The 16,363-nt window shown below is 39.9% G+C and overlaps 1 protein-coding gene across 1 annotated transcript in view; it reads right to left on the bottom strand.

Annotated features, from left to right (window-relative positions):
• The window catches only part of LOC138854709 (organic cation transporter protein-like), a 115,756-nt gene that overhangs the window by 77,263 nt on the left and 22,130 nt on the right, over positions 1-16,363 (bottom strand). Inside the window, exon 2 of the mRNA XM_070099469.1 lies at positions 1,237-1,455. Within this exon, the coding sequence (XP_069955570.1) occupies positions 1,237-1,403 (167 nt within the window). The 5' untranslated portion in view covers positions 1,404-1,455. The remainder of the gene's footprint in view (positions 1-1,236; positions 1,456-16,363) is intronic.

Raw genomic sequence — 16,363 nt, 5'->3', positions numbered from 1 at the left:
AGGAAAGGAAATTAGGTGAATTATGTTTATGTCTGGCCTCATGATGTCAGGTTCAAGAGAATACAACACCAGCTAGTGAATTGTGTTGCTTGTAGACCCAGCTTGGTCAGCATCCTCAAGATGATTGGATACAGTTGTTGACTGAGACACTTGTGCTGCTACACTTGGATATCTTTATTTTTGATATGCTTCACCTCTGCTCCAAAACTCATGATCTTCCACCATTCATCTATATATTGGACTGTGGAAGTCACTGGTTGGCAAAACGTGTCCATAATAAAGACACCCAAGTGCTGAACAAGTATCTAATTCGTTATCCAATCGGTTCTCTTCACGATAAAATAACCTGGTACTAGCCTACCCGACTACTACCTCCAACTACTCTTGCCAGATCTCTTAACTTACTTTCCATACATGTTCTGCATATTTTTTCTCTATAATGCTCTAAAAAAAAGCAGAGAGAAAAGTTACCTATTTTAATTGCTTGCATATTTTATGCGTGCCTTTATTCCGTAGTTTGTCAGTACAGTCAAAACTGTATTTGTACCTGCCTCATTGATCACGTTGTAAACCAGGAAGCTAAGACCGTGGGCACGATAATACACGAAGCAAAATTAAGATTCACAATAATTAAAAAGAAGAACCTGCCTAGTATGGGCTACCAGGCAGGAACTTCTGTTTCCCTGTCCCATTTATCTGTAACTAGTTTTAAAAAATGTCTATAACACTTGCTATGTTGACCCTACTTTGCAGTCTGTTATAAGTATGTGCATTAGTTGTAAACCTTATAGATTACTCTGAGATAATTAAAGCTACAATTCACTTACCTGTACACTAGAAACATTTAAATAATTTAAACAGGGAATTAATGGAAACTGTAAATAAATCGATAAGTTCATTTAGTTAAATAAACACATAAGTATAATTATCATACTTGGTAACATATGTGAAAATTAGCTAGGATAACCCCAAAAAAAGTCACACTGGCTTATTTCCATTGGGGTCCTTGTAACATCTTATTATTTAAAGCCTATTTGGAAAATACAGCAGAAATAAGTCACGATGATAACCTTAAAAACTAAAACGACTAAATAACTCAACTGTGTGAAAATCACTTACAATAAAATAATGTTCAGTGGGAATAAAGTGAACTGAGTTATTTTCATGAACACTGAACGGAGAGGATCAGCTTACAATAATTGGTACAACTATTAATTGGCAGCAAGAATGACTTACCTATATTTGACAGGATTGTCAGTGAAAGTCATGCTGATCACTGACATAGCAGGAATAAAGTAGCCCAGGCAACTTATACCAAACACATATTTCTGGAATTTGCCAAAATGTCCTAAGGAGTCATTTATGATTTCGAAATCAATCGGCGATTGCCTTGTTTCCGTCATTTCCTTGATGTCACTTTACGTATTGCAATCCTGCGACTTACTAATTGTGAAACTAAAAGAATAAAATATGAGAGACTAGGGATCAGGTGTTATTTTAAAAAGCTATAATTGGCAACTCTCTTCAGAGAAGGTTACTTTGAGTTAGGTAAAAGGCTGTTGATCAGAGAAATTGGAACTACTCTCTCCTCTCCTTAAATCAGACCAGATCACCACCCTTTGCCCAGTCGTTGTATGGCTCATACGGTTTTAAGGTTTTCAGGTGACTGGAATATTTTCGACCACTTTGTAATATACTGAAGCTTCGTAAAATAAAAGGTATTCAACGAGGATACACCTAACAATACCTTTGTGTGTGTACTACTAAAGACTGCAAATGATGTTAAAGTTATTTAAACACAGTTAATAACAAAAGAGAAACACTGAAGTAAGCCTACTGGCCTATGTGAGGCATGTCCTACTTTAATGGAAGTCAGGTGCACAGCAGAATTTTACTGAGACAACATTTAACTCATTGTAGTTTCATCAGCTTTACGTCAAGAATTAAATAAGGCACAATACCGAGACTGGAACAACACATCATGGCACAATACCGAGACTGGAACAACACATCATGGCACAATACCGAGACTGGAACAACACATCATGGCACAATACAGAGACTGGAACAACACATCATGAACCTGAACACACATAGTAGAATGAAACTTATCACGACGTTTCGGTCCTATTTGGACCATTCACTACTAAATATTTAATGGTCCAAGTCAGTCCGAAACGTCATCATAAGTGCCATTATTCTATGTATAGTTTATCTGCATGTCAACCTCTACGACGAGAAACATTGTCACAATAAAAGCTTTCATTACACTTATCTTTTATATACATTACTGTCAGCGGTACACTGCTGCATCAACGTCTTTTCTACATTACTGTCAGCGGTACACTGCTGCATCAACGTCTTTTCTACATTACTGTCAGCGGTACACTGCTGCATCAACGTCTTTTCTACATTACTGTCAGTGGTACACTGCTGCATCAACGTCTTTTCTACATTACTGTCAGCGGTACACTGCTGCATCAACGTCTTTTCTACATTACTGTCAGCGGTACACTGCTGCATCAACGTCTTTTCTACATTATTGTCAGTGGTACACTGCTGCATCAACGTCTTTTCTACATTGCTGTCAGTGGTACACTGCTGCATCAACGTCTTTTCTACATGACTGTCAGCAGTACACTGCTGCATCAGCGTCTTTTCTATACATTACTGTCAGCGGTACACTGCTGCATTACCGTTTTTTCTACAATACTGTCAGTGGTACACTGCTGCATCAACGTCTTTTCTATACATTACTGTCAGCGGTACACTGCTGCATCAACGTCTTTTCTATACATTACTGTCAGCGGTACACTGCTGCATCAACGTCTTTTCTATACATTACTGTCAGCGGTACACTGCTGCATCAACGTCTTTTCTATACATTACTGTCAGCGGTACACTGCTGCATCAACGTCTTTTCTATACATTACTGTCAGCGGTACACTGCTGCGTCAACGTCTTTCAAATCCTAACCAACTAATCATCTTGGAATCTCTGACTAGGATATTTTCTTTTTTTCCAAGAGACACTTTTCAGTGAGTGCCTTTTCTTTTTATTCTGTTATTTCTCTTCCTCCAAATTTTCGCTTTAATTAAGTACATAACACGAGGCATCATTCGATGACCTAAACAATTTTAACACAACTGAATGGCAATTGAAAAAAATCATGCACTTATTGACATATCCAAGTGTCCTATTAATAAAGTAATTGAAACCATTCCATGATTCCTTGTATATATCCAGTAATTAAAAAAAAATATCTTCTTGACTTCAGATTTTCAAAAGCGAATAACAATTATAAAGATGTGTCCCGTAGCACGATCGCTAGAGCACTGAGCTGTGGTCCGGAGTTCAAATCTTCTCCAGTACGACTGGAAAACATTAGGGACGTTTTTCCATAAGACACCTGCTGTCCCTATTCACCCTTTAGTAAAATAGGTTCCTGGGTGTTAGTGGACTGGTTTGGGTCGCATCCTGGGACAAAACTGACCTAATTTGCGGGAAATGCTCAGCATAACAATCGACTTTCTATATAGTAGTATGTCACTGATGTCAGCTATGGTCTGTATACCTTGTACATGTACTGTAGTAAATAAATATATTATTTTGATTATTCTGATTATTATTATTATTATTATTATTATTATTATTATTATTATTATTATTATTATTATTATTATTATGGCCGGAGAGTGACTCTGAAATATAATTGTGAGTAGTAGCTAATTTTATGTTAAACAGAGTAAAATGTTTATTTATTCCCGTTAAAGCGCGTTAAAGGTATATTTGAGTCTACCTTCTTGATTCGCCGGGTCTTTTCCAGATGGTGGCCTGCCCTTGGCTCCCTGTCCTGGGAGTGTCTTGAGACCTATGTCTTTCATAGGAGGAGGTAAGAGTACCACCTCTTCTTCTGGGACCATCTGTCCCAAGGCCTAGCCCCATTCCCCGCCTTCACGGGGCTCATAGAGAGAAGTTAGGCCTGTGGTCGGTCATCTTCCCCTCTCCAGGGGAGGCTCGTGGGAGTGGCAGTCTTTTGAGCAGCAGATGGTAGCAAGTTCTGGCCATTGATGAATCTACCACTTGTGGAAGGCTTCAACGTTTATTGACTAATGCTTCTCACAGACTAGATAATACTTAATGCGGGAAATTAATCAATTCTAAATGAGATAGAAAACTTGGAATCATTTTTATCTTCACGACACCTGGAGAATTTTGTGTTTTCCAGAAGGGAAATTGCAAATTTTATTAAATAATTAGTAAATTTGATTACCATCCAGTATATAAAAACATCAATTGTACATTCGTTAAGAGGGATGACTTACTATAAATTTAGACAGTGTAAGTGCAAATTTGCAATTTTATTGACCATTAAAATCTTGATTTCAAGCTTTTTTGTTAGGTAAGACACATATGCAACAGTTAGGTATCTTTATTTCGAAACGTTTCGCCTACACAGTAGGCTTCTTCAGTCGAGTGATGGACTGATTACATCGTCTTCAAGTATCTTCTGCTTCTATCAACTTTTCTGTACTCGACTGAAGAAGCCTACTGTGTAGGCGAAACGTTTCGAAATAAAGATACCTAACTGTTGCATATGTGTCTTACCTAACAACCTGTCGGTATTTTATACCATTTTAATGTTCAAGCTTTTTTATGGAAAGAAAGCTTGGTTTACGTTTTTTACTATATAAATTTTAAACTGCTAACATTATTAGAGAAACTGGTTTACATGAAAGAGCTGGGTAATATTTCTTATGGTCAGCGTCAAACACTTTACCTCTGATATACTGTTTTAGCTTTAGTATTTTCCTTACAACACAAACTCAAATATTTTTTTTTAAAACAGGATTATAAAGAATATGAACATCGACACCATGCCTAACCCTTCTAGGGTAGGGTAGGTGCCTGAGCCCGAGCCTTTAGCTCATAAGACTGTCATTCCCATTTGCCCCCTTGGGGCGGGGATGGCAGACCAGAGAGGCCTAGCTTGTGGCTAGGCCTGGGGACAGTTGGTCCCAAAGATGAGGAGGTACTTGTGCCTCCTCCCATGGGAGACTTAGGTCTCAGACACTCCCTAAAGAGGGAGCCAAGGCCGGGCCACCACTTGGAAAAGGCCCGGGCCGGGAGAATACCGGCGAATCTTTAATAATAATAATAATCTGACTTTGAAGTTTCTTGAAGAACAACTAATATACCTCAACCAACAGTTGGAATATTTCTAACTATATATAATATTTGAGTATAAGGGAGCAGTCAGTTTGTCTTTTAATGAGTCACTAGTGAAGAAATTACCAAAATCAAGTTTGAAAGAAATTTGAGGATAATATTCAAACAACAATGCTGAAAGTTTTTTTTTAGAGATAAAACGAATATGTGTACAATAGGGAAGTCCAATATAGTGGGTTTAAATTTTTTTTTCTAAATATTTCTTTTTTTTATGGAGTAAATAATGTGTGGGAGATAACTGATATTTTGAAAGAAATTAATTATTTAGCTAAATTCCATATCAAAGTTAATCCAACTGAAAGAAAGGAAGAATCCTCGACGAATTCGAGTTCTAATGGCATTAAATTTATATAATTTGGACCCAAAACACAATAATTTCAGCCTAAACCTAGTAAATGAAACGTCCAAACCAGAATTTGGGAACATAGAGATGTGTCTCAAATCATATATAATTATAATCATGGAGGAGAGCTTAACAAGTAGATTTATACAGCGCATCTGGTGTGGGGGGGGGGGTAATGGGAGGTATTCAGGTTTAATTCAGGGAACCGGAGCTCAGATCCAATTCCCTAGATCAAGAGCCCCTCACCAGCACCAAGGAACCTCCCTTGAGGGGATGTCTCTCACAGGACGGGTCTTTGACTCTTCTCAATCTGAAATTCGTCATTATTCATTTGATTTAAATTACCCACTAAATTCTTGTGACTTTAAAATTTTCACTAACTTTGACAAAATACAAAATATAATATATAACGTCATGTTACGTCCGTCGTGAACGTCGACAAAATATATCATGTTACGTCCGTCGTGAACGTCGACAAAATATATCATGTTACGTCCGTCGTGAACGTCGACAAAATATATCATGTTACGTCCGTCGTGAACGTCGACAAAATATATCATGTTACGTCCGTCGTGAACGTCGACAAAATATATCATGTTACGTCCGTCGTGAACGTCGACAAAATATAATATATTACATCATGTTAAGTCGTGATCGTTGACAAAATGTATTAAATAACATCATGTTACGTCCGTCGTTTAGGTACTATTGCATACTGATATCGTATGGTTACAGGTACACAATGGTTGCAATCACTGCAACTTTATCGATATATTATATAAACAGTAGTAGGTAGGCAAGTAGTTATGGGTGTACCTGCCCTGCCATGCATGGCAGCACAGGTGCGGATGACCTGGGTGTACCTGCCCTGCTATGCATGGCAGCACAGGTGCGGATGACCTGGGTGTACCTGCCCTGCCATGCATGGCAGCACAGGTGCGGATGACCTGGGTGTACCTGCCCTGCCATGCATGGCAGCACAGGTGCGGATGACCTGGGTGTACCTGCCCTGCCATGCATGGCAGCACAGGTGCGGATGACCTGGGTGTACCTGCCCTGCCATGCATGGCAGCACAGGTGCGGATGACCTGGGATAGCCCATAAAAGAGGCAGGCAGAGTGACTTATTTCTATTGAGATCCTAACCCGTCTAGGTACTGCTGTATAAACAAACACTTAGTTGATTGCAACATGGTGATTTCAACATGGTGATTGCAACTAGTTTGGTTGATTAAAGAAGTAGGCCGTTAGTGGTGGTAAAGGATATTCGGAAAATTTAGGAATTGTCTAGTTAATAAGAATATTATAGAGATTCTTAATACAGGCATAATAATCGATAACGAGAAGAGCGGCAGGCAGTCCGTAGGAATATACACTGAGTTCTATCCGAGTATTCCCTGCAACATTCGAGAAGTTCCCGGGACGTGCGGTATTTTAGATTGACAGACGAGCGCATTAATTTCTTCTCTTTAATTAGAAGGAAACACATAATAACAGCATTCTGTATGTGTTTTCCACTACTTTAACGCAATCTCATATGTCACATGACCTGTTCTCAACGATTAGAAGAAGCTTTGGAGTGGCTACTATGTCTCTGAGAAAATTTCCTTTCATTTCTCCTGTTGCCACTCTTGCAACATTGCACAGCTCCTGATGAAGAACTGAGAAGTGTGAAAGTACTTAAGCCAAAGAATTTCACCCCCGTGGCTTGTCTTGCATTGCTAAAGATCGTCTGTCTCCGATATATATCGCGCTGACAGCATGGTGCGAGGACATACATTTTGAGTTGATACGGGAATCAGCAGACATCATCGAGAGTATCCACTGGAGATTGCAAAGTAGTGGCAATCCTCTACATCAGACCGTTGATGTTGTATCATTGAAAGTGCAGTGTATATATGAGGAGTTGTGGAGGTGGTGAGGTCAACTAGCCAGCCAGCGGATGTGTCGACGGTTGTTTACCTTCCTCTGGGTTTTGTCGGGGGTCGGGGGAAGATTTTCCCCCAGGCATCCCTATTACTGCATGTTGAATAGTAGAATAGTAGAACATTGTGAATATTGTGCCAAACTACTGTGGAGAAATTTTCTCAAGAGGGGGGTATCAGCCCTCTTCAGCCCCCTTCAGCCCTTTTTCAGCCCTGAGGGGCCCAGCCCTCTCAGAAGGAATAAGCAACTTGTTCACTGCTACATCAAGTAATTAGCAACAGATGTTTAACCAGCATGTATCAGTTACGGGTTATACGACTTCTTTGCAAGAGACCAGTGTTGCAAGTAGTGTAGTTGAAATAACACAATCAATCTCTTACCTTAGCAGGACAATTAAGGAAAATCCTGCACCCACTTTATTACCATGTTAAAGATGTGAATTATTGTGTATACTTAGACAGCAAGAATCAAGCATTCTACATTGCTTCATAGTGAAGTTTAGCAAGGAAGGGAAATGTGCTAGGTCAGCTCTTTGTGGCTCGGGGCAGTGACGGCGTAGGATGCTGTGGCGTCTTCAGATTGAAATATATAATGGTGCAGTAAAGGCATCTTCACGCTAAGAAGGAACGAAGGGAGTGAATTGTGCATTGCTGTACCTCAGACAATCTCCATAATAACTATAAATCTATTACCAAGAAGAGTGTTCGGCTTCCTTAATGACATTACCACAAAAGACAAACCTTGTGGAACACTGTGTACCAGTGTGTGTATTCCTAGACTGTGGAAGACGTGGACTTTCTCAAAGACACTATTCTTCAATCAAAACAACGGATAACCAGGTGCAACTATGGGTCATACTACAAATACCAGGTAAGTCTAATATCCATGATAGGGGTAGGTCGGCTGCGCAGCGAGATATCCATTTACGTTTGACGTACCAATACCCGGTGACACGAGGGCCATCGAGCCCACACACGTGAGTATAGGATTCAATGGATCCAGTCAGTATTCAGTAATGAAAATACTGACATAACACCCCCTAGGGGAAATTAAACTTATCTATAATATTTTAATTTCCAGCCCTTGAAACATGCATGTCAGCTTCTCAAGACATCGTCTGCAGGGACGGCTGTGTAGGCAAAAGCTGTCTATCAAGCTGGGTTCCATTACAGTCCACTATTTAATCCTTGACCTAGCTTGTAGCATTTCCCTCAACAGACGCTGACATACATCCCCAAAGCAGCTCGCCCTCAAGCTGCTAGCAAATTTGCTAACCTCTTGAAAAAAAAAGTCAATGATGTCCCTGAAATCAATGGAACCTGGCACAGTCTACTGCTTATCGGCAATGCCTGTCTGGCTGTCCCACTCAGGAGGGACAAGTCCTTAGCAACATCTGTTATTAGGGTATTAAATGCAACCTCATCCATCTTCCCCATCCAGCTTCCCTCAAGGCGGAAAAACACCTGCCAGGGATATGCCAACAACAGAACATCTGATGTCTCAAAAATCAGGGCTCAAATTAGAAAAAAAAAATTGAAGAGGGAAATACTACTGGAGCACTCAGGCTTATAACCAATGAGGATACCATCGCCCCTAAGGACGTCGTCCACAAACATCCACCCAGAGTTCCCAGTACCAACATTGACCTCCCTGTCAGTGTATGGGGTGAAGAACATTTTATCGTACAGGACGCTGAGGTGTAAAAAGCAGCCATGTCATTCCCACAGAGCTCAGCAGAGGGCTTCACCGGTTTAAGGCCTCAACTTTTAAAACAAATGCTCAATTCAGCAATCGGGGATATAGCAGAGACATCACTGTCTGATTTCAATAAATTTTGTAATGTGTTCCTGGCTGGCGGTGTCCCGGAGGCCACTAGACCACTCTTCTTCGGTACTTTACTATATGCCCTCCGGAAAAAGGATGAAGGAATCAGGTTCATTGCAGTGGTCAACACCCTCTTGCGCCTAGTCGCCAAGGCTGCAGTGAAAATGGTGAGTCAAGAGGCTGCTGCAATGTTGAAACCAATTCAGCAGCACAGACTATAGATCAACAATATGTCACTAGACATTTCCCTTCCTTCTATCCTTTCAAATAATCGTGTTATAGTGAGACTTCTAAACTACCCGATTTGGGACCATGAAATTGGCTAGTGCAAGGGTATACAACAGGGGGACACTCTAGCTTCTGTCTGGTCTAGAAAATCACAGAAAAACACCGTCTAGTGAGCTCAACATCTGTTTCTTGGATGATGGTACCCTGGCTGGCGCTACAAATCTCTCATAGAAGACATTTGAAAAAATAAAGGACATTGGGGAGAGCTATCTTTAAACCCCACCAAATGCGAAATAGTTTCTACTAATCAACAAATAATTGAGGATATTGGTGATGATTTACCAGGAGCACTAGCCATCGATCCAGCCAAGAGCATTATCCATGGTGCTCCTCTTGGGTCCAGTGCTATTGAACTGATTCCGGAAAAAAAATCTCAAACTAGAGGGCGATGGAAGGCTGAATTAAAAATATTGACACACATGATGCCTTCTACCTACTCACCAAGGGCTTGTATCTCCCAAAACCTACCTACTTCTTGAGATGCTCTCCAGCCTTCAGCAGTCCGAAACTCAAGGAATATAAGTCTACTAAAGACCATGCTAGAGAGTGTACTGAATCTTTCACTTGAAGATGGACAATGGTTGCAAGCCTCACTTCCAGTCAGGCTGGTAAGGCTGGAAATATGCAAGTGTTCCCAGATTGCCCCACCAGCTTCCTTATTTTCTTCAATAGCACAGGCTAGTTAAGAAAACAAATTTTTCTGGACAACCTTGGTGAGTCAGCGGAAATGCAGGATCTTAGGTACACCAGCGCCATCCAAAACCTTTCAGAACATTCAGGAAATACCCCCAGTGTCAGTTAATATACCTGTAGGAATTCTCCTATTCAGGCTTCCATATTATAACTAGGCAATTCTTAATTTTAATGCCATTCCTCTCATTATTATCAACTATCATCCTCTAATATCATTATTATCATCATTATAATATTTCCAACAACCTGATTCATTAAACCACTAAACTAGTTGCAATCACCAATTTGCAACCACCTATGTGTACCTTGTGTACCTTGTACCACTGTATCTAGACGGGTTAGGATCTCAATGTTGAGTGACCGATTGAGGTCCTAACCACCGTATAGTTGGTTGCAACATGGTGATTGCAACTAGTTTAGTGGTTTAACGAATCAGGTTGTTGGTAATATCATGATAATAATAATGTTATTAGATAATAATAAAATGATTATTATTATGAATGACATTAAAATTAAGAATAGCCTAATTATAATAAGGAAGCCTGAATAGGAGAATTCACACAGGCATATTAACTAACACTGGGAGTATTTCCGGAATGTTCTTGAAGATTCGGCGACACCGTTGACAGATGGAGGATTTTTCCCTCTCGATTTCATTAGTAAGAAGGTTGTAAATGAAGGTATGTAATGATCCACTATTGTAATGTAACTTTTTACGTCACATGACCTGTTCCCAGCGGTTAGAAGCTTAGGGCTGTCTATTAACTATCTTCTAGTTATTTTACCTAATGTTATCTGCAAACTGTGAGACCTACTCCACCCTACGCTATATTGGGTGGGGTGTGCGGGGACCGGTGTGTGGTGGGCATTTCACTTGCCTCTCCCACAGTCTGAGACTGGCGAGTGCCTCCACACTACCACTCTCTGAAAAAGTAACCTAATTCTCCTGTTGTTGCCTTTGCAACATTGCACAGCTCCTGATGACGCACTGAGAAGTGTGAAAGTACTTGAGCTAAAGATTTCCACCGCCCGTGGCTTGTCATGCATGATTATATACATCTTTTGATAACTTTACAATAATTTAATAATAAACAAACAAAAATATGTTTTTTTCGTTAGGTTCAAAATGATTTTTGCTAAACTACTGCTTATACAAATTTTCCCTTTCCTTATTCGGCAAAAAGAGCATTCTTATTTAAGCCGAAATCGCAAGTTTTACCTATTCGGAGTCTGTGGAGACAGAGAACTTTGTCCATGGAAACAAAGAGGAAATGAATGAGAATATAGTTATACCAATACACTTATATGGGTGTGAAGCATAGGTGGTGAATGTTGCAACAAGGAGTCGGCTGGAGGCAGTGGAGATGTCGTGCCTGAGGCCAATGCGAGAGTGAATATAGAGCAGAGTATTCGTAGTTTGGAAATTAGGCCGAGGTGTTGGATTATCAAAACAATTATCCAGACGGCTAAGGAGGGGTTGTTGTACAGAGGATGGAACGAAATAGAATGACTTCGAAAGTGTATAAATCTGTAGTGGAGGGAAGGCAGGGTAGAGATCGGCTTAGGAAAATTTGAAGGGAGGGAGGGGGTAAAGGAGGTTTTGTGTGCGAGGGGCTTGGAATTCCAGCAAGCAAGCGTGTTAGGAGCGAATGGAGACAAATGGTTTTTAGGGAATGACGTGCTGTTGGATTGTGAGCAGCATAACATTTATGAAGGGATTGAGGGAAACTGGTAGGCCAGACTTGAGTCCTGGAGATGGGAAGTACAGTGCCTGCACTCTGAAGGAGGGGTGTTAATGTTGCAGTTTTATAACTGTAGTGTAAGTGTGCCTCTTGCAAGATGCTGATAGAGTAAATGATGGTAAAAGTTTATCTTTTTCGGGCCACCCTGCCATGGTGGGAAACAGCCGATGTGTTAATAAATGTGTGTATATATATATAAATAAATGTGTATATATATATATGTATATATATATATATATATATATATATATATATATATATATATATATATATATATATATATATATATATATATATAAGCGCTTTCGTATATATATATATGTATATATATATATATATATATATATATATATATATATATATATATATATATATATATATATATATATATATATATATATATATATATATATATATATATATACATATATATATATGCAACAAGATCACAGTAAATAGGCGATTTCAGAATATGCAAAACAACCACTGTGAAAGAATAATGAAATTCAAAGCACTTTGGTGACTACTCACATTATCAAAGAACAATAAAAGTAATGCATCAAAGGAAGGCATATAAAGGGTCTAGACCACACCTCACCATCACATCCTACAACAAAGCAACACCTGACGCGCAACTCATAAGAAAGAGAACATTGCAGCAGGCCCGCTGGCCCAACTAGACAGGTCCTTTAAGATTTATCATTTGTCCAATGTATTATTAAACTCTTCCCAAATTCTATTAATTATAAATGGATCTAATTTATATAAACCAAAGGAAATATTCATATTATTGTAAAAACTCCTTTTTATGAAACATGATTCAATAACATTCCTGTCGACCATGGACTTGCTTGATACAACTTTCTCAATTTTTGAAAATCAATTGGATGGTTAAAATCTCTCACATGAATAAATAGAGCATTGAAATCTTGTCCAGTTCTAATGCTATATTTATGTTGTTTTAATCTTAGTTCAGTAATAAACTTTATCGCAAATTTTGAAAGGAATCTTATAGACACATTCGTCAGCATTTTGTTGAGAATTCTTTATCAAAATTTTTTTTTTACTGTAATAAGATTTTTAAATACAACTTTGATATTATTAAAAGTCTTAAGAAGAGAAGGCATATCAACCAAGTTTTCATGGTAAGAGAGAACCAACATATTTTTAGTTGAATAAGGCTGGTTGCCCCTTTTCAGATTGTAAAAAGTATTTCTAGAAATTTTAAAAGATTTATCAATTACGTTTCCTGGGTATTTCAGATCATCTATGAACTCTGGACTACAAATACAAAAAGCTCTCAAAAATTATCTTGATGTGAAGAATAGTAGTGTACATAGGAACAGTTATTTGTAAGATTTCTGTAAATTTTAAATTGGAATTCATTATTACCCTTAATAATCAAAACATCTAGAAATGGTAATGAGCTATTTTCCTCAAACTCAACAGTAAAGTTTATAGAATGGGCTAAGCTATTTAATTTAACAAGGAAATGGTGTATATCTACATTCCTGGGCATAAGACACAAAATATCATCAACATATCTGAACCATTTAGCTCTATATACACACACCCCCAGAGGGGTGTGTATATATATGCTTGTACATGAATGTGTAGTGTGACCTAAGTTTAAGTAGAAGTAGCAAGACGTGCCTGAAATCTTGTATGTTTGTGAGACAGAAAAATTTCACCAGCATTACTACCATCATGTAAAACAATTACAGGCTTTCGTTTTACACTCACTTGCCAGGACGGTAGTACCTCCCTAGGCGGTTGCTGTTTACCAACCTACAATCTAGAATATATGAACTCACCAAATTTTCCAATCTGTCCCTGGCTGGCAGTGTTCCAGAGGCCATTAGACCTCTTTCTTTGGTTCCTTATTGTGTACCCTCCGGAAAAAGGTTGGCGGAATCAGGCTTGGAGGGCACACAATGAGGCACCAAAGAAAAGGAGTTTAATGGCCTCTGGGACACTGCCAGCCTGGCACAGGTTGAAAAATTTGTTGAGTTCAGATATTCTAGATAGTAGGTTGGTAAACAGCAACCGCTCAGGGAGGTACTACCGTCCTGGCAAGTGAGTGTAAAACGAAAGCCTGTAATTGTTTTACATGATGGGCAACACCCTTCGGCGCCTAGTCGCCAAGGCTGCAGTAAGAAGGGTGAGTCAAGAGGCTGTTGCATTGTTGAAATCAACTCGGCTCGGTTTTGGTGTTCAACAAAGCTGTGAAACAGCTGCCCACGCAGCACGAGTATATATCAACAACATGTCCGATGAAAAATCCTTGATCAACGCTTTCAACTCAGTCAGAGGGATGCTGCTTTCCAAGCAGTTTATAGAAACTTCCCTTCCCTTTATCCCTTCAAAGAATCGTGTTATAGTGTGACTTCCAAACTGTTGTTTGGGGACCATGAAATTGACTCGTGTGAGGGCGTGCAACAGGGGGACCCTCTCGCCCCCTTTCTATTCTGTTTGGTCATCAAGGAAGTCACAGTAGCATTCTCCAGTGAGCTCAATATTTGGTTCCTGGATGATGGTACCCTAGCTGGCACAACAGAATCCCTCCTAGAGGACATCAGTAAAATTAAAGACATGGGAGAAAGCCTGGGCCTATCTTTAAACCCCACCAAATATGAAAGTTTCTACCAATCGACAGATGATCCAGAATATTAGCGCTTTTTTACCAGGAGCACGAGCCACTGATCCAGCCAATAGCACTCTCCTTGGTGCTCCTCTTGGGTCCAATGCCATCGATCTGATCCTAGACAAAAAAGTCTCAGACCTCCGAACGATGGAAAGCAAGATGAAAGACATTGACATTGATGCTTTCTACCTACTCACCAGGTGCCTGTCAATCCCAAAACTTACAGACTTTCTGAGATGCTCCCCAGCCTTCAGTAGTCCAAAACTCAAGGAGTATCACTCTCTCCTTAAGACCATGCAAGAGAGTGTATTGAATCCTTCCCTTGAAGATGGACAGTGGTTACAAGCCTCACTTCCGGTCAAGCTTGGGGAACTGGGAGTACGCAGATTCTCCCAGATTACTCTACCAGCTATCCTATCCTCTTCCATAGCATCAAACGAGTTAATAAGACAAATTCTTCCTGATAACCTCAGTGACTCAGCAGGAATACAGGACCCTATCTATGCCAGTGCTATCACTGAATAGGAGGCTCTTGCTGCTCCAGTACCAAACCCTAGTGCAGCACTGGCTCACAACAGTCAAGCTGGGATGCTCGATCGCTGAAAAGGTGCTTGCCAACAAGCTCAGGGCTGCAACATCAAATAGGGACACTGCCCATCTCCAGGTTGTGAACGCATATCACTCTGGGGACATCCACCAGTTTCCATATCAGCAATGGGAACGCGCCTTGCTGCCCCAATTCACACGGAATGTACGTGTATTTGTGGCGAAGCACAAGCCGACGAATACGGCCTACATGGTCTTAACTGTTCCAAAACCAAGGGTTGGCATGCAAGACACAATGGGTCAACGACATCATAAAGAGAACCCTTGCTACAGCTGGATGCCCAGCCGAGAGAGAGTCCCAATCACTAGCAGCCAAAAATACCCACAACCCAGCAAACCACCCCGACGGGATCATCAGCTATCCTTGGAAGAATGGCAAGCTCTTAGCATGGGACTTTGCCTATGTGTCCACACTGGCTGACACCTATATCCATTACGATGTTGGGCAACAGGGAGGGGCTGCTGACCACAGGAAGGAGTACAAGATCAGCAAGTACAGGGACATAAGCCAACAGTATCATTTTGTCCCTGTGGGATAAGAGACCTTCGGATCATGGGGTAAAAATGACACACGTTTCCTTAAAGAACTGGGTTCTAGACTCATCGACACCACCAGGGACCCAAGGGCAGCCACTTTCATGTTCCAGCGCCTCAGCGTGGCCATCCAGAGGGAAAATGCTTGCTGCGGACTTGGCTCGCGTCCGGCTTCGGAGGAGCTGGAGGAAATTCATAATCTTAAATACATTGTACCATTGTATTCATGTTTGTGTCTTCTGTAAATGTATTATGTCTACTAATATATGATCCCATAGAATATAAAGTATAGGGTGTGGTAGGAGAAGAAAATATTCAAACAGCTCCTGGGAAAAACCTTGAGTTTTCCCTGAGGTACGTTTATTGTCTTCTCTGAGGATGAGGGTCCCCAGTTCAGCTATAGAGGTAGTACCTCCTTATATATATATATATATATATATATATATATATATATATATATATATATATATATATATATATATATATATATATATATATATATATATATATATATATATATATATATATATATGTC

Source organism: Cherax quadricarinatus, chromosome 67 (assembly GCF_038502225.1).
Source record: "Cherax quadricarinatus isolate ZL_2023a chromosome 67, ASM3850222v1, whole genome shotgun sequence".
NCBI classification, from domain to species: domain Eukaryota; kingdom Metazoa; phylum Arthropoda; class Malacostraca; order Decapoda; family Parastacidae; genus Cherax; species Cherax quadricarinatus.
This window is presented reverse-complemented; position numbering and strand designations above follow the sequence as displayed.